Source organism: Sebastes umbrosus, chromosome 16 (genome assembly GCF_015220745.1).
Source record: "Sebastes umbrosus isolate fSebUmb1 chromosome 16, fSebUmb1.pri, whole genome shotgun sequence".
NCBI lineage: Eukaryota > Metazoa > Chordata > Actinopteri > Perciformes > Sebastidae > Sebastes > Sebastes umbrosus.
Window position 1 is genome coordinate 12,367,184 of NC_051284.1, and position 18,716 is coordinate 12,385,899.

General features: G+C 38.6%; 1 protein-coding gene across 1 annotated transcript; it reads right to left on the reverse strand.

Moving 5' to 3' along the window:
* Positions 1-1,459: 1,459 nt before the first annotated feature.
* Positions 1,460-5,562, reverse strand: LOC119474933 (protein L-Myc-1b-like). The gene is made up of 3 exons (XM_037747308.1): positions 5,231-5,562; positions 3,892-4,543; positions 1,460-2,809 (listed from the first exon to the last, which is right to left on the reverse strand). The coding sequence occupies exons 2-3, from the start codon at positions 4,436-4,438 to the stop codon at positions 2,193-2,195; spliced, it is 1,164 nt and encodes a 387-aa protein (XP_037603236.1). The 5' UTR covers positions 4,439-4,543; positions 5,231-5,562; the 3' UTR covers positions 1,460-2,192.
* Positions 5,563-18,716: the final 13,154 nt, after the last annotated feature.

Below are 18,716 nucleotides of genomic sequence, written 5' to 3' on the forward strand. Positions count from 1 at the left end.
CCGTAACAAAGGCCAGCGAGGTGAGACAGTTGGAGCTCAGGGTGTGCCTGGCTCGTCTGTCAGGCTGTACTTGAATGAAATGGTTGCTTGGAGTTTATTATACAAATAATTTGCAGTCAAACCTGAGTCATCCGGGCTTGCACAGACTCGCCGGTGAGGTCATCGATGGGGCAGCAGGTACGCACTTTGTTATATATGCAAGAAGTTACTGCATGTTTGTTAGATTTTTACAGAATTAATTTAATAAAGGCAGCAGAAAGGAGCTTGATTTCCCCAATGAATGATTCTGCCTGAATCAAAATGTCCAATAAAGTTTTGGTAACTTGAATCCATTCTTTACTCCATTAACTCTGTTATCCTGCACCCTTCCTAATATAAGGCAGGATGGTTTTTTTATATATATATATAGATATATATATATACGTTAGTGTAATGTTCTTGGTCACCACAGGGTTTTATATCCTACAGGAAATCTGAAAAATCTGCAGTCAGATTAGAGTCTGGGGTTACTGTTTAACACTGAACTGAGCATCAAGAATGATGAAATCAATGACATCTATCTTTACTAGACACCTTTGCTCTACTCTACTTAGACAAGTAGCTCTCTAGGGGACAGCAGCTGCATGTAAGGAATCTGACAGGCACGCCCTCAATTACATGGACGACAAATTATACAACAAAGAGTTATAAGAGGCATGTCACATAACAAATACAAGCCTTATGAAAGCAGATAAGCGGGAAGTGTCATCCAATAATGTAGAAATCATTTTCACTTTTTCAGCAGTGCTGCATACCTGTGTGAATAGCTGCACTGGATGATCCAAGTAGCAGTCCACCACACAACCCTCGTCTCCAAACCACTGGGGACTGTTCTAAAGATACCGATTGTACATGTGTGTGTGAGTGTAACCTAGTTCAGAGCACATCAGGTGCCCAGCGTGCAGCAGCCACTGCAGAGGGGAGGATCCACAACAGTATCACACACACTCTTCAAGGGCAAGACTCAAGGACAAGCTCGGTGTAACCTTCTGTAGGCCAGCAGCTGGTGCACAAGACGCGCTCGTCAGATAACCGCAAAGTGACACAGAAGAGAGGAAATCAAACAGTTTTTTTTCTTTTTAAAGATCTGCCCTCATTTACAGCTCATTTGTGCATCTGATAGTAGGTTGTGTTTCTGGAGAGGCACTACCACAGCAGCATGTGGTGGATCTTATCCTTATACACCATCAGTGTGAGGCACGATAAATCCGTCATTTGCTACTTCCGCCTCAGACATTTAAATCGAAGGTTCACTTTGGTACGAGGTTTCTTTAGGTTGCCGCGGAAACCAGTAGAAGCGGTGCAGAACAAATTCGATGGCAAGGTCAAAATGCTATTTGGGACTCATTTCACAGAGGAAGACGGCAATTTAGCAGAGTATGGCATTGCGCAATATTTGAATAAAAAACAAGACTTCAGATTTGTATGCAAACATGGTATAAAAATTTAATGTTGATGTTAGCATGCTTTTAAAAATCAACCAAAAATCAGGAGAAGCATTGAAATCACAAAGTGACGTGTGGATATAAAGTACAGCAGTGCTACTTATTTTTTTTGCCCATTTTTCCTGTTTTCTTAACAAAATAGAGGTTCCTCGATGCCTGGTGGCGGCACGTCATAAAGAGGAGCAAAGCTTGTTGACAGCTCTTGATTTTGGCTCCTTAACCAGGAGCGATAAGCTATTATTTACAGAACAATTTGTACAAACATACTGACTCATTCACTCATTTGTACACGGAGAAGCATTTGCGCTTCACTCCATTGTCCAAGTGTACAGTGAGCACGCTGAAACACACACCCTGAAGGCTGCATATACTCACTAACACACTGATAAACTATTAACAAAAAGCTCTTATTTCCCATCACAGCATTATCAGGAAATATCTTAGTCATAGCTATAACATCAATTCCATCACCCCTGTTCATAATAAAAATAAAAACACAACACACTAACTGCTCCTCCTCCCCATATCAGGTTCATTGGCCAGCACAGTCAATTCATAGGAAGCCCACAGCAATACGAATGTATTCCAAAAAAAAAAAAATTCACGGCTATTTACATGAGGCATGTTTGTTATATAAAAACTGGAGCTTTCCAAAAGTGACCGGTAACTGTGAAAAATGAGGCAGTTTCTTTCAAGAGAGTTTGCGTCTCAAGAGCGCTTCAGTTCAGCCAACTTGCGGAGAAGCTGTTGCTGTCGGGTTTTGAGGCGTTTCTTCTCCTGGAGCTGCCGCTTCTCCTTGGTGTGCAGGTCAGCCAGGTAATCTGTGGCGTGGGTCAGGATGGCCACTTTAGGAGTCTTGGTCGACTCCAGGCCGGGGATCTCATCCCGCAGGGCGAGGAAACGGGACCGCAGGTCGTTCCTCCTCTTCCTCTCGAGGAAGTTGTGGTTCCGCCTGCGGTCAGTGTCCTCTGCGTCAGAGTTCTGGGGACTATCCGAGGGAGAGCTGGGCTGGGAGGAACCCCCAGACGAAGAGCGCGGCCGCTGAGTGGATGCTGTGCAGGTGCGCTTGCTTTGAGGCTCTTCCTCATACTCTTCTTCCTCCTCCTCCTCCTCATCTTCGTCTTCATCCTCCTCATCCTCCGGCTCGCTGTCTGGTGAGCGTGCGGCGTAGTTGTGCTGCTGCCGGTGGACAGACATGTGGAAGCGTTTGGGGCATGGGTCGGCCCGGACTGTGATGGTCACCGGTTTCCTGACATTCACCAGCCGCACCCGGTTCTGCTGCTTGCTCTCCACGGTGACCACGTCGATTTCCTCTTCATCATCATCTGTGATCACATAATGAACAACTAATCAATACACACGGAACAAAAGCTTTTAAAAGCAGGATGTTTCAATCTTAGGTCACACTTCCTGCAAGAGCAGAGTCCAGCTGAATCAAAATTTAACCAAAACGACCACAAGGAAGTGCATTCCATAGCCAAGCATGCAAATCACTACTCCAGGAGCGGAGGTGTTATCAGCAGTGGTCATCCATGACAAAAGCTTGCAGGAATTCAGGCTTTTGTCTTTTAAACACTGAGCATTCATCGACAATTTAAATGAGGAGCTGTGCTGGCAGGGGAGTTTGGGAAATGTGAAAGAGTTACTCTCACGGTGTGTCGCTATGTGTGTGTGTGTGTGTGTGTGTGTGTGTGTGTAGAAGTAATAAATCATCAGGACTCAACAAATCACCCCGCCCCTCTACTCTATACCGCACTCTGATTGTAATGCAGGGCCTGTGGGAGATATTGAATGAAGGGAAATTGGAGTAAAAGTGGCTGGGGGGGGGGCGCGGTTTTTAAAAAGATTGCATGGCTATTCTGAGCTAAGCAATGTTGTGAAAGTGAGAGTAAAAAAAAAAAAATCCAGCTGTAAAAGGTGACTGATGCACTTGATAACCCCTCTCTGCACCACAAAACCACAGTTATGCAACAGCAGCATGCAGCCCAGCTTTTTTCCAAATTACGCATTGTTAGATTGACTTGCATTTTTTGGACTTGCATTTTTATAGCGCTTTTCTAGTCTTCCCACCACTCAAAGCTCTTTACACTACATGTCAGCATTCACACACACACATCCATACACTGATGGCAGAGGCTGCTAAGGTGCCAACTTTGCCCATCAGGATGTAATCTAAATACTCATTCACACAATTTGGGGCAATTTGGGGTTAAGTGTCTTGCTCAAGGACACATTGACATATGACCTGGAGCAGCCGGGGATCGAACCACCGACCTCTGAGCCACAGCAGCCCAGCTTTCCAAATTACGCATTGTTAGAGGGCAATATAATCCTAAAGCATGGAGCAGCAGCAGCAGGGTGGGGCAAATTTATTAGAGGCATGACTGCTTCTTCCTTCCTTCCTTACCAGAGGAATCAGAGCGAGACTCGGACCCAGACGACGCCGGCTTCCTGCAGCTGCTTGCCGGCGCAGGGAAGGTGAGAACCGCCGCTGGGTCGACGCATTCCGTCGGTCCGGCTGGAGAGACGCACTGCGCTTTGCTCGGTTGTCTCACGGAGAGCTGAGCCACTGCAGCCGGAGATAGAGAGCTGCAGGTCGGCGTCGCAGCAGACACTCTCCCGTTGACCTTCTCCAGCTGCTTACTGGCAGAGAAACTACTCCACATGCAGTCCTGGATGATGATGGAGCTGAGGTTGCCGAAGAGTTTCCCAGACGCCGTGTCTGGGATGAACTGAGCCTCGCACTCCTCATCCTGACCCAGGACTTTGGACAGCCAGCTGAGCTTGTCTCCCGGCGTGAGGTGGTGCGGTGTGCGGGTGGGAGACATGGGAGGGGTCGGCAGCAGCTCGAACTTTTTCCATATGTCCTCGCTCGGTGCGGTAGACTTGTAAAAATCCTCCTCTTCTCGGTCAAAATCGTCGAGGAAATAGTGCTGGTAACAGTCGAACTCCATGTTCCCCCGGTTAGAAATAAATAAATAATAAAAAAAAAAAAATCCTCTTATTTAGAGTTTTATTCCCAGGAAGGATCAGCCTTGTGAAGAAACGTCCTGTACAACCTGAAGGGGGAGAATATCAGTGATTAGTAATGAGCTTTTTATTTGTATACTTTATTTTTACACGGTTGCTTTCATATCTATAATGATCTTTTTATTTTTATTTTATACTTTATTTTTTTTCCTTTTTTCAAGGTTGTTTTCATATCTATAATGATCTTTTTATTTTTATTTATTTTATACTTGATTTTTTCAAGGTTGTTTTCATATTTATAATGATGTTTTTATTTTTTATATACTTTATTTTTTTCATTTTTTCAAGGTTTGTTTTCATATCTATAATGATCTTTTTATTAAAGTATGCCATTAGGAGATATCCCATCCCTGGAACAGCCTAATTAATAATAGATGCTCTCTTTGCAGGGATGCACTCAAACTGTCCTGGCACACACATAAAGGTTATTACATAATCTATATGTACATAGGAATCAACTATGATCCAGTTTGTTAATGTGGCCACCCACACTAGTGGAGCGCACACACACACACACACGGGACTATCATGCGTAAAAGTAACCATGCTGCATTTCCTGAAATGTAGGCAGCGCTTTGTTCCACACAGAGAGAGAGAGAGAGAGAGCAGTCATGTGAAAAGTGGACAGCGTGGGTTTAACCCTCAGACACACAGACAGACCTCTATTTCCTTCATAGGAAACTTTCACATGCAGACATTAGAATAAAACTACTCACCAGCTCTCCAGTAAATCCCCACAGCAAAATTCAGGGCAGTGAAAATCCCCCCTGGCAGAGCAAAGAGTCCACGGTTCACCGGGATCAACCGGATAAAAAGCTGACCGAGTTGGATACAAAGACGCGCTTGTGTTGTGTTTGGACGCAGTTTTGTTTTTAGTTTAAGTTAAAGAGACGAGAGAGGAAAAAGCCGGGCAGCAAACAAACAGGAGGCTCAAAGGTCCGCCCCACAATGTGTAATAGAAAGCCACACAGTGCGTTTTTCGCGCCAGTGAGATATCCTGTTATAAGGCGATAAAAAAGTGCAGGGAGGAGCCTGTGAAATATCTGCAGCGGTAGATCCGGGTAAGCCTCCTGCATTTGCATGAGAGGAGGAGGAGGAAGAGGAGGAGGGAGAAGAGCAGACCCGCCCAGTCTACAACACCTATTATGGTCCCAATAACTGACTGGTTTCATCATCAATATTTGTAGTAGGAGAAGGAGGAAATATGTTTTTTTATTATAGTCATTGGAGAAAATGTGTTTTTTTATTATAGTCATTGCCTTTCAGCTCAGAGATCTCCATTCTCATGTTTTACTTTTATCCTACTTATATATAATAATAATAATAATAATAATAATAATACATTTATTTATATAGCACTTCTCAAAACAGATGTTACAAAGTGCTTCACAAGACAATAAAAGCAGATAAATAAAGAAAAAGATGTGGTAACTGCTAAAACAGAACATCACACAACATATCAATAATAAAAATAATAATAATAATACATTTATTTATATAGCACTTCTCAAAACAGATGTTACAAAGTGCTTCACAAGACAATAAACGCAGATAAATAAAGTAAAAGATAACTGCTAATACGGAACATCAGACAATAAAAGCAGATAAATAAAGTAAAATATATGGTAACATCACAGAACATATCAATAATAATAGAAGTGGTAAAATGGTAGGACAAGTTGATAAAACAAATATACAGTATATAATAATAATATAATAATACATTTATTTATATAGCACTTCTCAAAACAGATGTTACAAAGTGCTTCACAAGACAATAAAAGCAGATAGAATAAAACAAATAACTGCTAAAACAGAACATCACAGAACATATCAATAATAAGAGAAGTGGTAAAATGGAAGAACAAGTTGATAAAACAAATATACAGTGTATATATACATAAATGTGTATAAATGTACACATGCGTTCAGAAACGGATGTATACATACGTATATATTTATACCCTTCTACTTATAGGAATGCTATCCTAAAAAAGGTGTTTTCAAAAGTTTTTTAAAAGTGGATACAGAGTTAGATGATCGTATCTCTATAGGAAGTGAAGTCCAGAGTTTGGAAGCCCTGACAGCAAAACACTTACACTTCTACTCTACTACATTTAAGATCAGAATATTGTACTTTTCTACTCCACTATATTTAGTTGGACAGCTTTAGTTGCATAAGCACTTTGTATTTTAACATTTTACGCTCAAGAAACAACTTGATATCAAAATGAAATATGAAGCATTGCCATAGATTAAATTACTAATCAGTTATAGAGCTGCAACAATAAATTCATTAATCGATTAGTTGTCAACTATTAAATTAATCTGCAACTATTTTGATAATCGATTAATTGGTTTGAGTGATTTTGTAGGGGGGGAAAAGTCAAAAAATCTCTGATTCCAGCTTCTTAAATGTGAATATTTTCTGGTTTCTTTACTCCTCTATGTCAGTAAACTGAATATCTTTAAGTTGTGGACAAACAAGACATTTGAGGACGTCATCTTGGGCTTTGGGAAACATTGATAAACTTTTTTCACCATTTTCTGACATTTTATAGACCAAACAACTAATCGCATAATGGATAAAATAATCAACAGATTAATCAACGATGAAAATAATCGTTAGTTGAAGCACTGACTAGTATAAAAAGTAACCTTCAGTCCCACTTTGACCGGCTATACAGCAATAAAAGTCACTCTGTCACATTAATGATAAAATAATAATAAATATAGAGAGCTGAAAAAATTAGTCGATTAATTGAATAGTCGACTGACAGAAAATTAATCTGCAGTTACAGTTCATTTTTAATGCGAAAACTTCAAATATTTACCAGCTTCTTCACAAATGTGAGGATTTGTTGCTTGTTTTTGTCATGTGTGTGCTGTGAGCTGAATATTTTCATTGCACAAGACAAGACATTTAAATATGTCCACTTAGGCTTTAGGAAATAGTGATCAGCATTTTGATCAATCAATTAATTGATTTAAGAAAAAATAATCAACCATCCAAATATTATGAAATAATAAAATACCCAGGGGACCATTATTTTGCATAATGAGTACTTTTACATGTAAGTACAGTTTTAAATGCAGGACTTTTACTTGTCATGGAGGTTTTTTTTACCAGGGCTGTCCTCGACCAAAGAACTTCTAACGCTTTTGTTGACTAATCGATTAGTTGATTTAATCAACAGATCTGTAAAACTGAGTTTCTCCTCAAAGAATCACACAAAACAAAAGCCACACTTTAAATCTTGTGTTTATCAAAGATGTGCTCATAAGTTTCTTGGAAATAAGTCATTCAACATGAAAAGGTATAAAAAGTTACTAACTGACTAAAGAAATCTGTTGACTAAGACCAAAACGACTGATTAATTTATAATGCATTTGAGATAGTCCACAGAGTAGTTATAATCAGCTTTTGTCCAGTGTGACGTCTTCATTGCTATCTCTGCTTTGCCCTCATCCTGATGTAAAGCTGACATGTCTCAACCTTGGGGTCAAACATTAGTTTTAAGATGATCTTCTTTTACTTAATCCTGTTAAAATCAGCAGAGCTCCAAAGTCTAAAAGACTTCCAATCCTCCTTTTCCAACAGCTCTTTATTTAATCTGTTACTTATTGCTGATAACCAGCTGCAGGCACATGAGATGGAAAGGGAGACAAAGCAGCTGTTGAGTAGTTTCATGCATTGGTGTGAAAGGTTGTTGATTTACAGTATCTACTCTTTTAATTTGTATCACAAAAGATAGGAATTCAATGTGCTTAATTTCCATATTCAGTATCTTGACAGGGGTGCATTCTCTTCCAAGCTTAACACAGTGAAGGGTGGAGTGCATCTTTCAATGACCTGCATTTTAACACAAAAGGGCTCAACGAGTCCACAAACAGCCGAGATTCAGCCGTCTGCAGGTGGTGGAGACGTGAGTGATCTTCTCTACAGTGAGAGAAAGCGTCTTCAGCAGCAAACAAGTTAACGTGTTAAACAAACACTACTATATTGGGTCTTAAATTCCCTGTTTACAGGCCACAGTAACAGCTCTGCCAGAGAAAGAAAAGACCCCCCTTGTAAAACCCGTGTGCACTCAACGACCTGAAGCATTTAATTATTTTAACCATGATATGACCATATTGAACAAGGCGATGATTAAGTAGACACATGATTTGTCTATATATTGTCAAGCGTGAACAAATGCTTTATCCTCAATGGTGAGCAAAAAGGTCAAAGTTCACCAACATCTCATGACCAGACAACGCCAGGTCAAAATCACACACCAAGCCAATGCCCCGACCTCGTCCCGTCTAACATATTGATCCGTTTGGTCAGTAGCATGCACGTCTACTCCTTGATTAAGCATCTCGGTGGGCAAGACAAACCCCCGCCCGGTATCTATGGTCATATGGCCATGTTAATGACGCTGATTAGTGATGCGCATCTGTTGTCAGCGACCGGCCAAAGGTCACTCCCTTCATTGTGTGGCCTTGTTGTTAAAGTGAGTATCAATCAATACATACAGTAGCTGTTTAGGAGCTTTTGATCGTATTACAAGATCTCTCTCAGCAGATGCAGTCTGCCCGGTTACCATGAAATTACAAAAAAAAACTTTTTTTTCAATCTTAAAGGGGAACACCACCCAAATTAAGAGTTCCTATATGTTATTTCCATGGCCTAGTAAAGTTCAAACATTATTTGCGAACACGAGCCAAAGCCAGAAACCAGAGAAGTAAGTCTCAAACTTGTGATGTCATAGGGTATAAAGTCTGGAGCTGCTCCATAGACAATGAATGGGAGACTGATTTTGTACGTAAACACACAGAATGTTTGTTTTCTTTTCTTTTTTTTTATACACAAATGATCTTTATTCTATTGTAGTGTTCTCAGTTGTGAAACAGAACATGTTCCCATATACTCAGATCATTCCCCTGGGTGCTCTCAGTGTTATCTAGAACATTTCTCCCTATTCATTGTCTGTGGAGCAGCTCCACACTTTATACCCTATGACATCACAAGTTTGAGTTTTACCACTCTAGTTTTTGGATTTGGTAGAGAGTTGTTCATGTTTACTAATATTTTTTGGACTGTTTTAAACCATAGGAATAACATGTATGAATTTTGAAAATGGGCGTAGCTCCCCTTTAATCTTTCAATCTCAATTGAAACACAAAGTTTAGGACTTGATTTAACACTTAACACAGTCTTGACTCAAGACTTGACTCAGAATTTCAAGACTTGAGACTTACTTGTGACTTTCATTACAGTGATTTTTCCCTATAATGGCCAAGTAACCACATATTTTATTTTGAAAATCCATGTTCTGTTGCAGGAACACTCATTTTCCACAGATGGTTATAAGTCAGTTTATCTGTGGTATTTTTAACTCTACAAGTATGGAGTGAGTGCCAATGTTTGCTCCTAAATTCATTATTTTTTACATCATCATTTTGGAAACCTTGTGCATCTAAACTGGACATTGTCTACACTCTTTTGTAGTCCGTGACAGTTGTCTAAGCCTGTTTATGTTGTTTGTCTTTATTGTTGTAATATTACCTGAGACCCGTGGGATCACCAGCGATCCCTGGCTCAGTTTACCACAGTCTACAGTCTGTGATGTTGTTTGTCCACATAGTAGCCATTTCATTGTAGTGAGATCATTTTTTTTTAATTTTACCTCACTGTATAAAATGTTTTGTCGTGACCTCTAGGATAATCACAGCCTCATGAAACTTTACAACCACAAACTAGAGACCTAGAGCATTCAGAGGATGGATGGTTTTCCTAGGTAGAGTGACAATAAGGGGGTTTCTGAGCAGTTTCCAGAACAGATGTGCTCACCATCCAATCACAGAAAAATGCAATTTTTGCAGAAATCTCCAAATGTCAAAAGTTTTTGATACCAAATCACAGCATGGCTTTTTCTATGGTCTTCCTCAAGATCTTGGTGTCTTAATGTGGTATTTTGGAGGGATTATTGATCATTTTTATCAATTCTTGAGTGGTAAAAAATGGTTAAATTTAGCACCAAATCTGTGTAACAAATGATATCAACCCAAAAATTGCTGCGACAACTTATGAGACATTATAGAGCATGGGAACGGTCATCATATATTTCTATCATAATGTCCTAAACCATTATACACTTACAATTTATGTTCATTAATTAATGATTATTTCTAATTAATGACTAGAACAGCTTGACACACAGTGCTGAGCTGCATCTCAAATGAATCGTCAGGTTTCCAGCTTTCAGATGATGTACACCACTTCTATGTGACATCTACTGTTGACCTGCTATCTCCCCCTAAAAACCCCCTGTACCTCCCTAAAAGAGAGAAAAAAAAACAGGTCTCAGAGGGTTAATGTTGCCATCTTGTCCAAGTCTCTCTTGAAAAAGAGATCTCACTGAGGCTTGAAAGAAAGCATGAAAAAATGATAATGTATGCACATCAGTGATATCAATTTGAACTGAATCTAAAATAAGTTAAAAAAGAGAGATATTCCAGCTAACTTCCAGCTTCGCCAATGTGATTTTGAAGTTACTTCACCCACAGAGCAATGATCATAGCCTGTAGATCCTGTAACTTCACATCCCATAATTACACAGTGGGCCAACCCTCAGTCTGCTATGTTGGGAGTATTTCATCCCTGCCAAAGAGAAGAAAGAAACATCTTTGGTCCCATAAAATTCAGATGAGGCCCTCCTCCTCCCTCTCCTCTCTTCTGTTCCTTCATTAAAACTTGGGGATCTTTTCCTCAGCAGGGACATTGTTGGGGTAACAATGCTTAACACCAACAATAGCCTGCTCCCCGAGTCATCTCCCAGCTTAACTTCAAGTACCCGCCATTGTCCTTTATTGTTAAAGTAGCATATGTGTGAGGATGGTAAATAGGGAGGTGCAGGGGAGGGGTCGGGATCCAACTCAGCAGAGTCCTCATGTAGTCTGCAACACCCACTCGTCCGCCTGAAGAATATCGGACACAAAGCAGTGCAGGAATTTATTTTTTTCGGGGACTGTGTTTGGAACAAGGGGGCGTCCTCCTTTTCCCCACGACCTCGGTGACACAGGAACCCCCTAACTCTGACCTCTGACCTTCTCCACCCATATAAAAAAAGAAAATACAATCTGTAGCAAAAGTGGGACCAGTCACCCGGAGCTCAGAGAAAAGCCATGCAGATGAGAAAGACAACGTAAATAATTCACACAAGTGTTATTGCTCCCCAGGGATGTAACACACCGTATTCTGACACCCCCCTTCCTAAAATACCATGACAGTGTGATCAGCAGGGTGCCAGCTTTACCTGCCAGCAGCTTTCACACACCAAAGATCTATATCTAGCAATGCATGCTTTACATTATCTTCTTGATGTTATCACTTGTCTTTTCTTTTCCTCTTCAGCAAAGTGTTGCGTTACAGAACATATTATAAGACACAATTACAGTCTAAATTCCTCACCTTTCTTTAGCATCAAATTATAAATTATTGCTGTTAATATTCAAATAGCAATTACACCTCTGAGTTCATCATTATTGTCTGCCATAAATAAATTGTTTTCTTACACTAGTGTGTTTACTGATGGAAGTTTACATCATATGAATGTACAAAACTGAGAACAACACGTTAGGAATTTATACATGTTGAAAAGGAGTGAGTCTGGGACAGGGGGACAGTTGGGACAGGGGGACAGTTGGGACAGTTGGGACAGTTGGGCCTTTTTAGCAAGTTAAATAGCAACTATGTGTATGCCATTCACCGTGCTCATCAACCACACCCTCTTCAGTTTCAACCTCAAAGTAGAGCCCTTCTGACTATTTCTCACATTTTATTCACAGTTTTGAAATATACAGGATGTAAGTCCATTTGAGACTCTTTTGTTATTTTTCTTCTACCATAGCGTTAATACAAAAAGCATATTGTTGGAAGGCTTAGTGTTAGCTGTCTGAAGTTTTCCTGGTAGCTAGCACATTGGTCTAAAGGGCTGGTTGGTACAGTGTTGTTTCCTACCTCGTTATCAACAAAAAAGCAGACAAAAACAAGATACAGGTTTTTCCCTAAATGAATAAGACCCACTGTGAAGTCACTGGGTGAATGTTTACTCAAGTGCAGAAAGTCAGAAACCCTTTTTTGTCAAATTCCATATCTCCAAAAATATAATAATTTTACAAATGTTTTCTTTTTTTGCAAAGAAATGTGTGAACAAGTGACACTGTAGATATAAGGCATTCAAATTCAGACAATTTTTCAATTTGAATGTTATTTTTTTAGCCCAGAAAAAGGTGTCCCAACAGTACCAGGGAGGCAGAATTTTTATAAATTGCACTCTACATTTAACAAAATTGTGCCTTTCACGTTTGCTATGGGCTCTGAAAACTTTGATAAATGCATAGCAGACACCTGTATCTGTTCAGGGATCAAATTATTTTCATTTCTGTTCAAGTAGTTTGTGAGTAATGGAAGGTTATTTGACATCCCAACCGACCCTGCTCTCCCCTACTTTGTGTGAAATACTAACATGACTGTAGCAGCTGGAGAGCCACATCCCTGAGTGCAACCACAGCCTCACTGCAGCACATAATGGACTAAGTTAGGCTGCCACCTGGTGTCTGCTATGTGTAATAAATAGCTGATCTCTTTACTCACAAGTGAGAGGAAGTAGAGGAAATGGATTCTTTACTTAAGTAAAAGTAGAATTACAACAATGTAAAAATACTCCATAACATGTAAAAGTCTTGCATTCAAAATAGAAAACAGCACAGAAGTATAATATAGTATCTGAGTGTTATTTTCTTATCAGTGATGTTCAGTATTTTTGTACAAATAGCACTGATTTAATGTTGCAGCTGCAGGGTGGGGGTAATTTTACATACTTTATATACTGCTGTGTAGTAATATATAACAATGCATCATATTTAATAAGATAATCACAAGTTTCTTTTATGTGAAATCTTAACCAAAGTAACCAACTATGCTGTCAAACAAGCTTGTAGTGGAGCTAAAAGGTACAGAAATTAAGGAAAAACAGACACAGAAAGTAGAATAAAAGGGGAAATATACTTTTAAAACAGGCAAAATACACATAACAAACATGACAATATGATATGACAATATAACCACACAAAAAGAGAGAGAGAAAAAAAAGAATTCACTTACAAAACAAAACAAACAAATAAATAACAAGAGATATAAATAAAATTATGACAAGTAGAACATATTTAATATTTTACATAGTCCCACTCTTCACTAGAGCAAATGTTTTGTTTTTTGTTTTGTTTTCCATTTTTTGTTGTATTGTGCTACATTTTGGTGGTTTGTAGCCATTGTTTTTTCCAAAAGAAATTGGGTTAAAATGGGATCAACCTCCAGTTCCTAATGGTCACACCAGATCAAGTTTTCAAGAGGTAGGATCCACATCTTCTGGAAAACCTGCGATCAAGATCAGCCTTCAGTATTGTGGACTGTTACTACTGTTTGATATGTTTTCTTTTAATACATGTGAATGTACATCACACAGAGAAACACAATTTGTATCTTATCAGCTAATCCAATTACAGAGTCTCACAGCTTCAGTTCAGTACTATGTAGTATAGGGTTACCATGAAGTCCAGTAGATGGCGCCGTGGTGAAAGTTTTAACCTGTATAGTTACTAAAAGGTTCACATACTGTAACAGTTCACATTTTCTTCAGCCTCCAGTGGTGGAAAGCACAAATCATATGATGATATTATAAAACATCAGCAGCACCTCAATGATGCCTAAACATCTGCATCTGCCTCTGGCTCTCATAAAAAAGAGATATTGTCCTTTCTGTTTGGATAAACAGTTTCTTTTCTTTTCAGAGATGCATGGTTTTCACTGGACACGAAGGGGATGAGAAATTGCAATCTGAAAAGTAACTAAATCTGTCATGATGTTGTCAAGTAAAAAGTACAATATGTCCTTCTGAGATGTAGTGGAGTAGAAATATAAAGCTGCATAAAATGGAATTACTCAAGTAAAATACAAGTAACTTGAGTTTGTACTTAAGTACAGTACTTGAGTAAATTAACTTACATTCCACCACTGGTACTGGAGTATTTGTTCAATCCACCTATACGAGGTGACATACACACAGGTAATACTTACAGTAAATAATATAGACCTATATTTATGTTTTTTTAATCTTTGATTTAGAACTCTGTGGATTTAATTTTAGTAATTTGTGACATAGAAAACCTTTGAATCCACAAATGTGTAATGTCAGTTACAACAGCAATATGTAGGCTATATAACATTTGCTAACATTACCCACTGAACAGGGGTGTGTTTTATTGCTTGGGAAGTCATGTGTAAGAGAACAATTGTGTTATTTCCTATGTCAAAAATCTCTTGGCAATTAGGATTAAAGTGAAAAAAAATCGAATATCTGTGAATTAATAAACTATAATTTTGCAGTTCCTGTTTGTCTGCTCTTGCTGAGTGAATATTACAGTTTTTCTCATTCACTTTGGTTCAATTCTCAAATGAGAATTAGTATTTTTTTTCAATCAATGAGCTCAAATCTCTGAACAATTAGTTTGTTGTTCACAACAGATTATCATTTTCCATTCATTCAAGCAAATTGCACATGTTTTGGCACATGTGTGCACAAGAGTACGTATAATTGTCTATAATTTGCACAATAACCACTTGCACGTCTTGCTGATCAAAACTGATGAGTTGATTCTCATGGAAATTCTCATTTTCTTAACAACTTCTAAACATTTTTCATCGTTTGAGCCATCACATACAAAATGATACATTCATTTAATTAAAATCTGTCAAACATACATGTATATTGCATAAATATCTATGACATGGTGTTACTTACTGTGAGGAGGTACAATTAATTGTTTTTTACTGAACTACAGCAGGTTCTTTCATTGTTGCAGGGTTTGTTTTTTGGCATGGATGTCATTTTGTGGCACTGTTCACTGTATATGACTTTACATGAAAGCTTAAAGGTGAATTTTCTATTTATAATACATGTAACACATTGCAACACATACATTTACTGTAAATAATACATGTGCATATCCTGTTTCTGTGTACTGTTCTACAGTATTGACTTTTCTCAGTAAATATTTACCTGCTGTTGAAATGAGAATCTAAAAAAGCTCCTTGTGATACACAAACAGCCTTCAGCTGGACAACACTGGCATTCTGGTATAATACACCAAGTAGTCAGTGTCAACAAAAAGTAGAACAAAACTGAAATTTGCATGTTTCACAAGGGTTGAGTGCCGTGGTGAAAAAACATCTAAACATTTTGACCATTACGGCTCACACGATGACAAAACAACTTTTCATTTTGGTTGCCAATTTACTGACACATGAAGCATGAATGAAGTGTTTTGGGTGAGTTATACCTTTTGCAGACATGCAATAGAGTTGTGATGTCCCATCAAGCAGTTGTGACGATTGCATTTACAATTTAGAGAAAGTTTTAAGACTGTTTAAAAAAAAAAGAGCCAAAGCGATTGAGAAAAACTGTAATCCACTAATTAAAAAAATAAGATTGCTATGTTATCACATTACATATGGTGTCTAGGTTTTTTGTGTGTGATTCAAATGTAAAAAGTCAAAACAAGGAAAAATAAATGAAGTAAAGCAGATGGTTCTTAGTTAATTATTTGGATCATACAGAATCTGTACTCAAAAGTTATTACACTTTAATTAAAATAAAAGCTTTTGTCAAAACGTATAAAGTATTAAACCTACTCATAGTTACTCATTCACATAAAGTGTAAACTGGAAACAAATCTGCAGGATTAAGATGCTTTCGGTTATTGTATGTCATGAGACCAAGTAAGTTCCCCGTACCTCCACCAAGCCAACCATGAGGTCTTTGTTTCACTGTAGCTGGGTCAACATACAACCATGGGAAAACCAGAGTCATATAAGAAAACCTACAATATCTAATGTAGGAAGAGACTGATATTTGTAGTGTCTGATGTCTGTCTAGCATCATCAGTCTGATAGTGATTAAGATGGTCAACAGATGACCAGATGAACTTTTTATCTAGCTTTAATCATGAACTTGAGTCACTTCTTCTGGATTCCCCCTCAACTTTGTTTTTAACAGATTGTTTGGATTAGTCAGATTCCCTCAGTTTCATTTTGACACACAAACACACACACACACGTGTTCAAAGCTTTTCTCCTACAGTCAGCTTTAACAAGGTTGAATGGAAACAACAGTACGTGGTGGCATGTGTTGGGTTTGTGTTAACGTGTCTGCTTGTTTGGAGGAGACGCAGCATGGCTCCTCAGCCAAGAGGTGGCATCATATTTTAGCTTTTGATTAGCAGTGCTGTTGAATGATAGAGGTCAAAAAGGGACATCAGATTGAATATGAGAGGGAAGGAGGAAGGGAAGGCATATTTTCTGTCATCTGCTTTTCATTCTCTGTTCTGTCTGATGTGTGTGTGCAAAAAGACAAATGGGTGTGTGTGTTTAATGTATGATTACATTGGAAAATGAAAGCAGGCATTTGGCAAATGAAATGCAACACTTACAGTAATAGCCAGGGGTAAAAGGGCTCAATGTACAAACACCAACACAAGGAAAATAAAGGTGGTTCTGTGACAGGGGTGTTAAAAGCATTGTGTAAAATAAAGACTGAATTCCTAATCAACCTGCTTAACTTAAATCCACTGCTTTCAGTCTAGTATTTAAAACACTGCTTTACTGAAAGTGTCATTATGTAAGATGCTGTAATGTGACCTGCAAACTGTTTTCAGCATCACAGAAGTGGAAATGAAAGCATACCAGTGGCATTTGTTTTCAGAAGAAAAGAGAAACTTCCGAGAATCGACTCAAGCTATCTGTCTCCAATTATAGTCTGTCCAGTAAATCAAAATACTGAAATCATATTAGCAAGAGAGGACTTTATCACCATATGGTCCAGTTTTTATACTTTTACTGATGACTTCTTACATTTCCAGTATTTTATGGCCTGTTTAATAATTGTTTTTTGGGTTATGCATAATGAATGAAGATTACATTTTAAGTTATTATGCATTGCGACATTGTGGGTGTGTGTTGTGTGAAAGGGTCTTTAGAGTGATATTGATGATAAAACATGCTCGCTGTGTAATTGCCAAAGGAAGCTATGACCTCTCATAATGTCCTTAGGAAACATTAAGTGTAAAAAATAGACATTCTTTTACTTTTGTTCAATGGTGGCCATTATCTGGATAAAGGTAAATAGCATGAATAGCTGGAGTGGTGGTTGTTTATTTGGATAATGGGCGTCAACATCTTTCACGTTGCTCTGTATGTACAGTCATCTCAGTGTGTATGTGTGTGTGTATGTGTTTAGAGAGAGAGAGTGAGATTGTGTTTTGAGTAGATAAGGAATCAACTCTAAGTGAGTTTGGCAGTTTGACAATTTTTTCATACTTGTGCACAAGTTAAACGTCCAAATGTTTAACATGCATACTTTTTTTGCTTTAAAAAACATAGGGGAGAGTGGGGTAAGATGAGCCAGTGGGTAAGTTGACCCACCCCCTCTATCTTGGCAACTGTGATTATGTTTTGTCATGTGACCATTATTTTAGGAAGTACCCATCATTTCTATCTTGCTGTGATGGAGTTAAGCACATGGGAGAAGTAGTAAGTACTTTTTTACACCAAAAACATTTTTTTCCCAGTCAAAGTAAATTTTCTGCATGTCAGGAATAATGGATGTTAGATCAAAGCAAATTTATCCAGGTCTAAAAAAATATATTATACACGTTGGTGATTTACTAAGGTATAACACCATGTTAATCCCTTCGCTAAAGATTAGCCTGAATTGCTAAACTAGGCCATTTTTTCCAAAATGGTAGCTATGGGGCAAAGTGAGCCAAAGGCTATGGGGTAAGTTGAGCCAATGGCTCACTAATATTCTACTGTTATTCCGAGCCACTTGCTCAATTTACCCCACCATAAATTAACCAAATGAATTATCTGAAGTATAAAATGGTATTACCGTTGAGTGTTACACAACTTGGTTTGATTTTTTATATGTTAACCTTTATAGAAGAGGGAGATAAAGGAAGTAAAAACAGTTGGTTACAGTGGAACAGCAGAGGCAAAGAGGGTCCTCACAGAGGAGGTAGAGAAGGAGCTTGCAGACCATATCAAGAAGCTGGCTGAACAGTTCCACGGCCTTACTCCAAAGAAATGCTGTGAACTGGCAT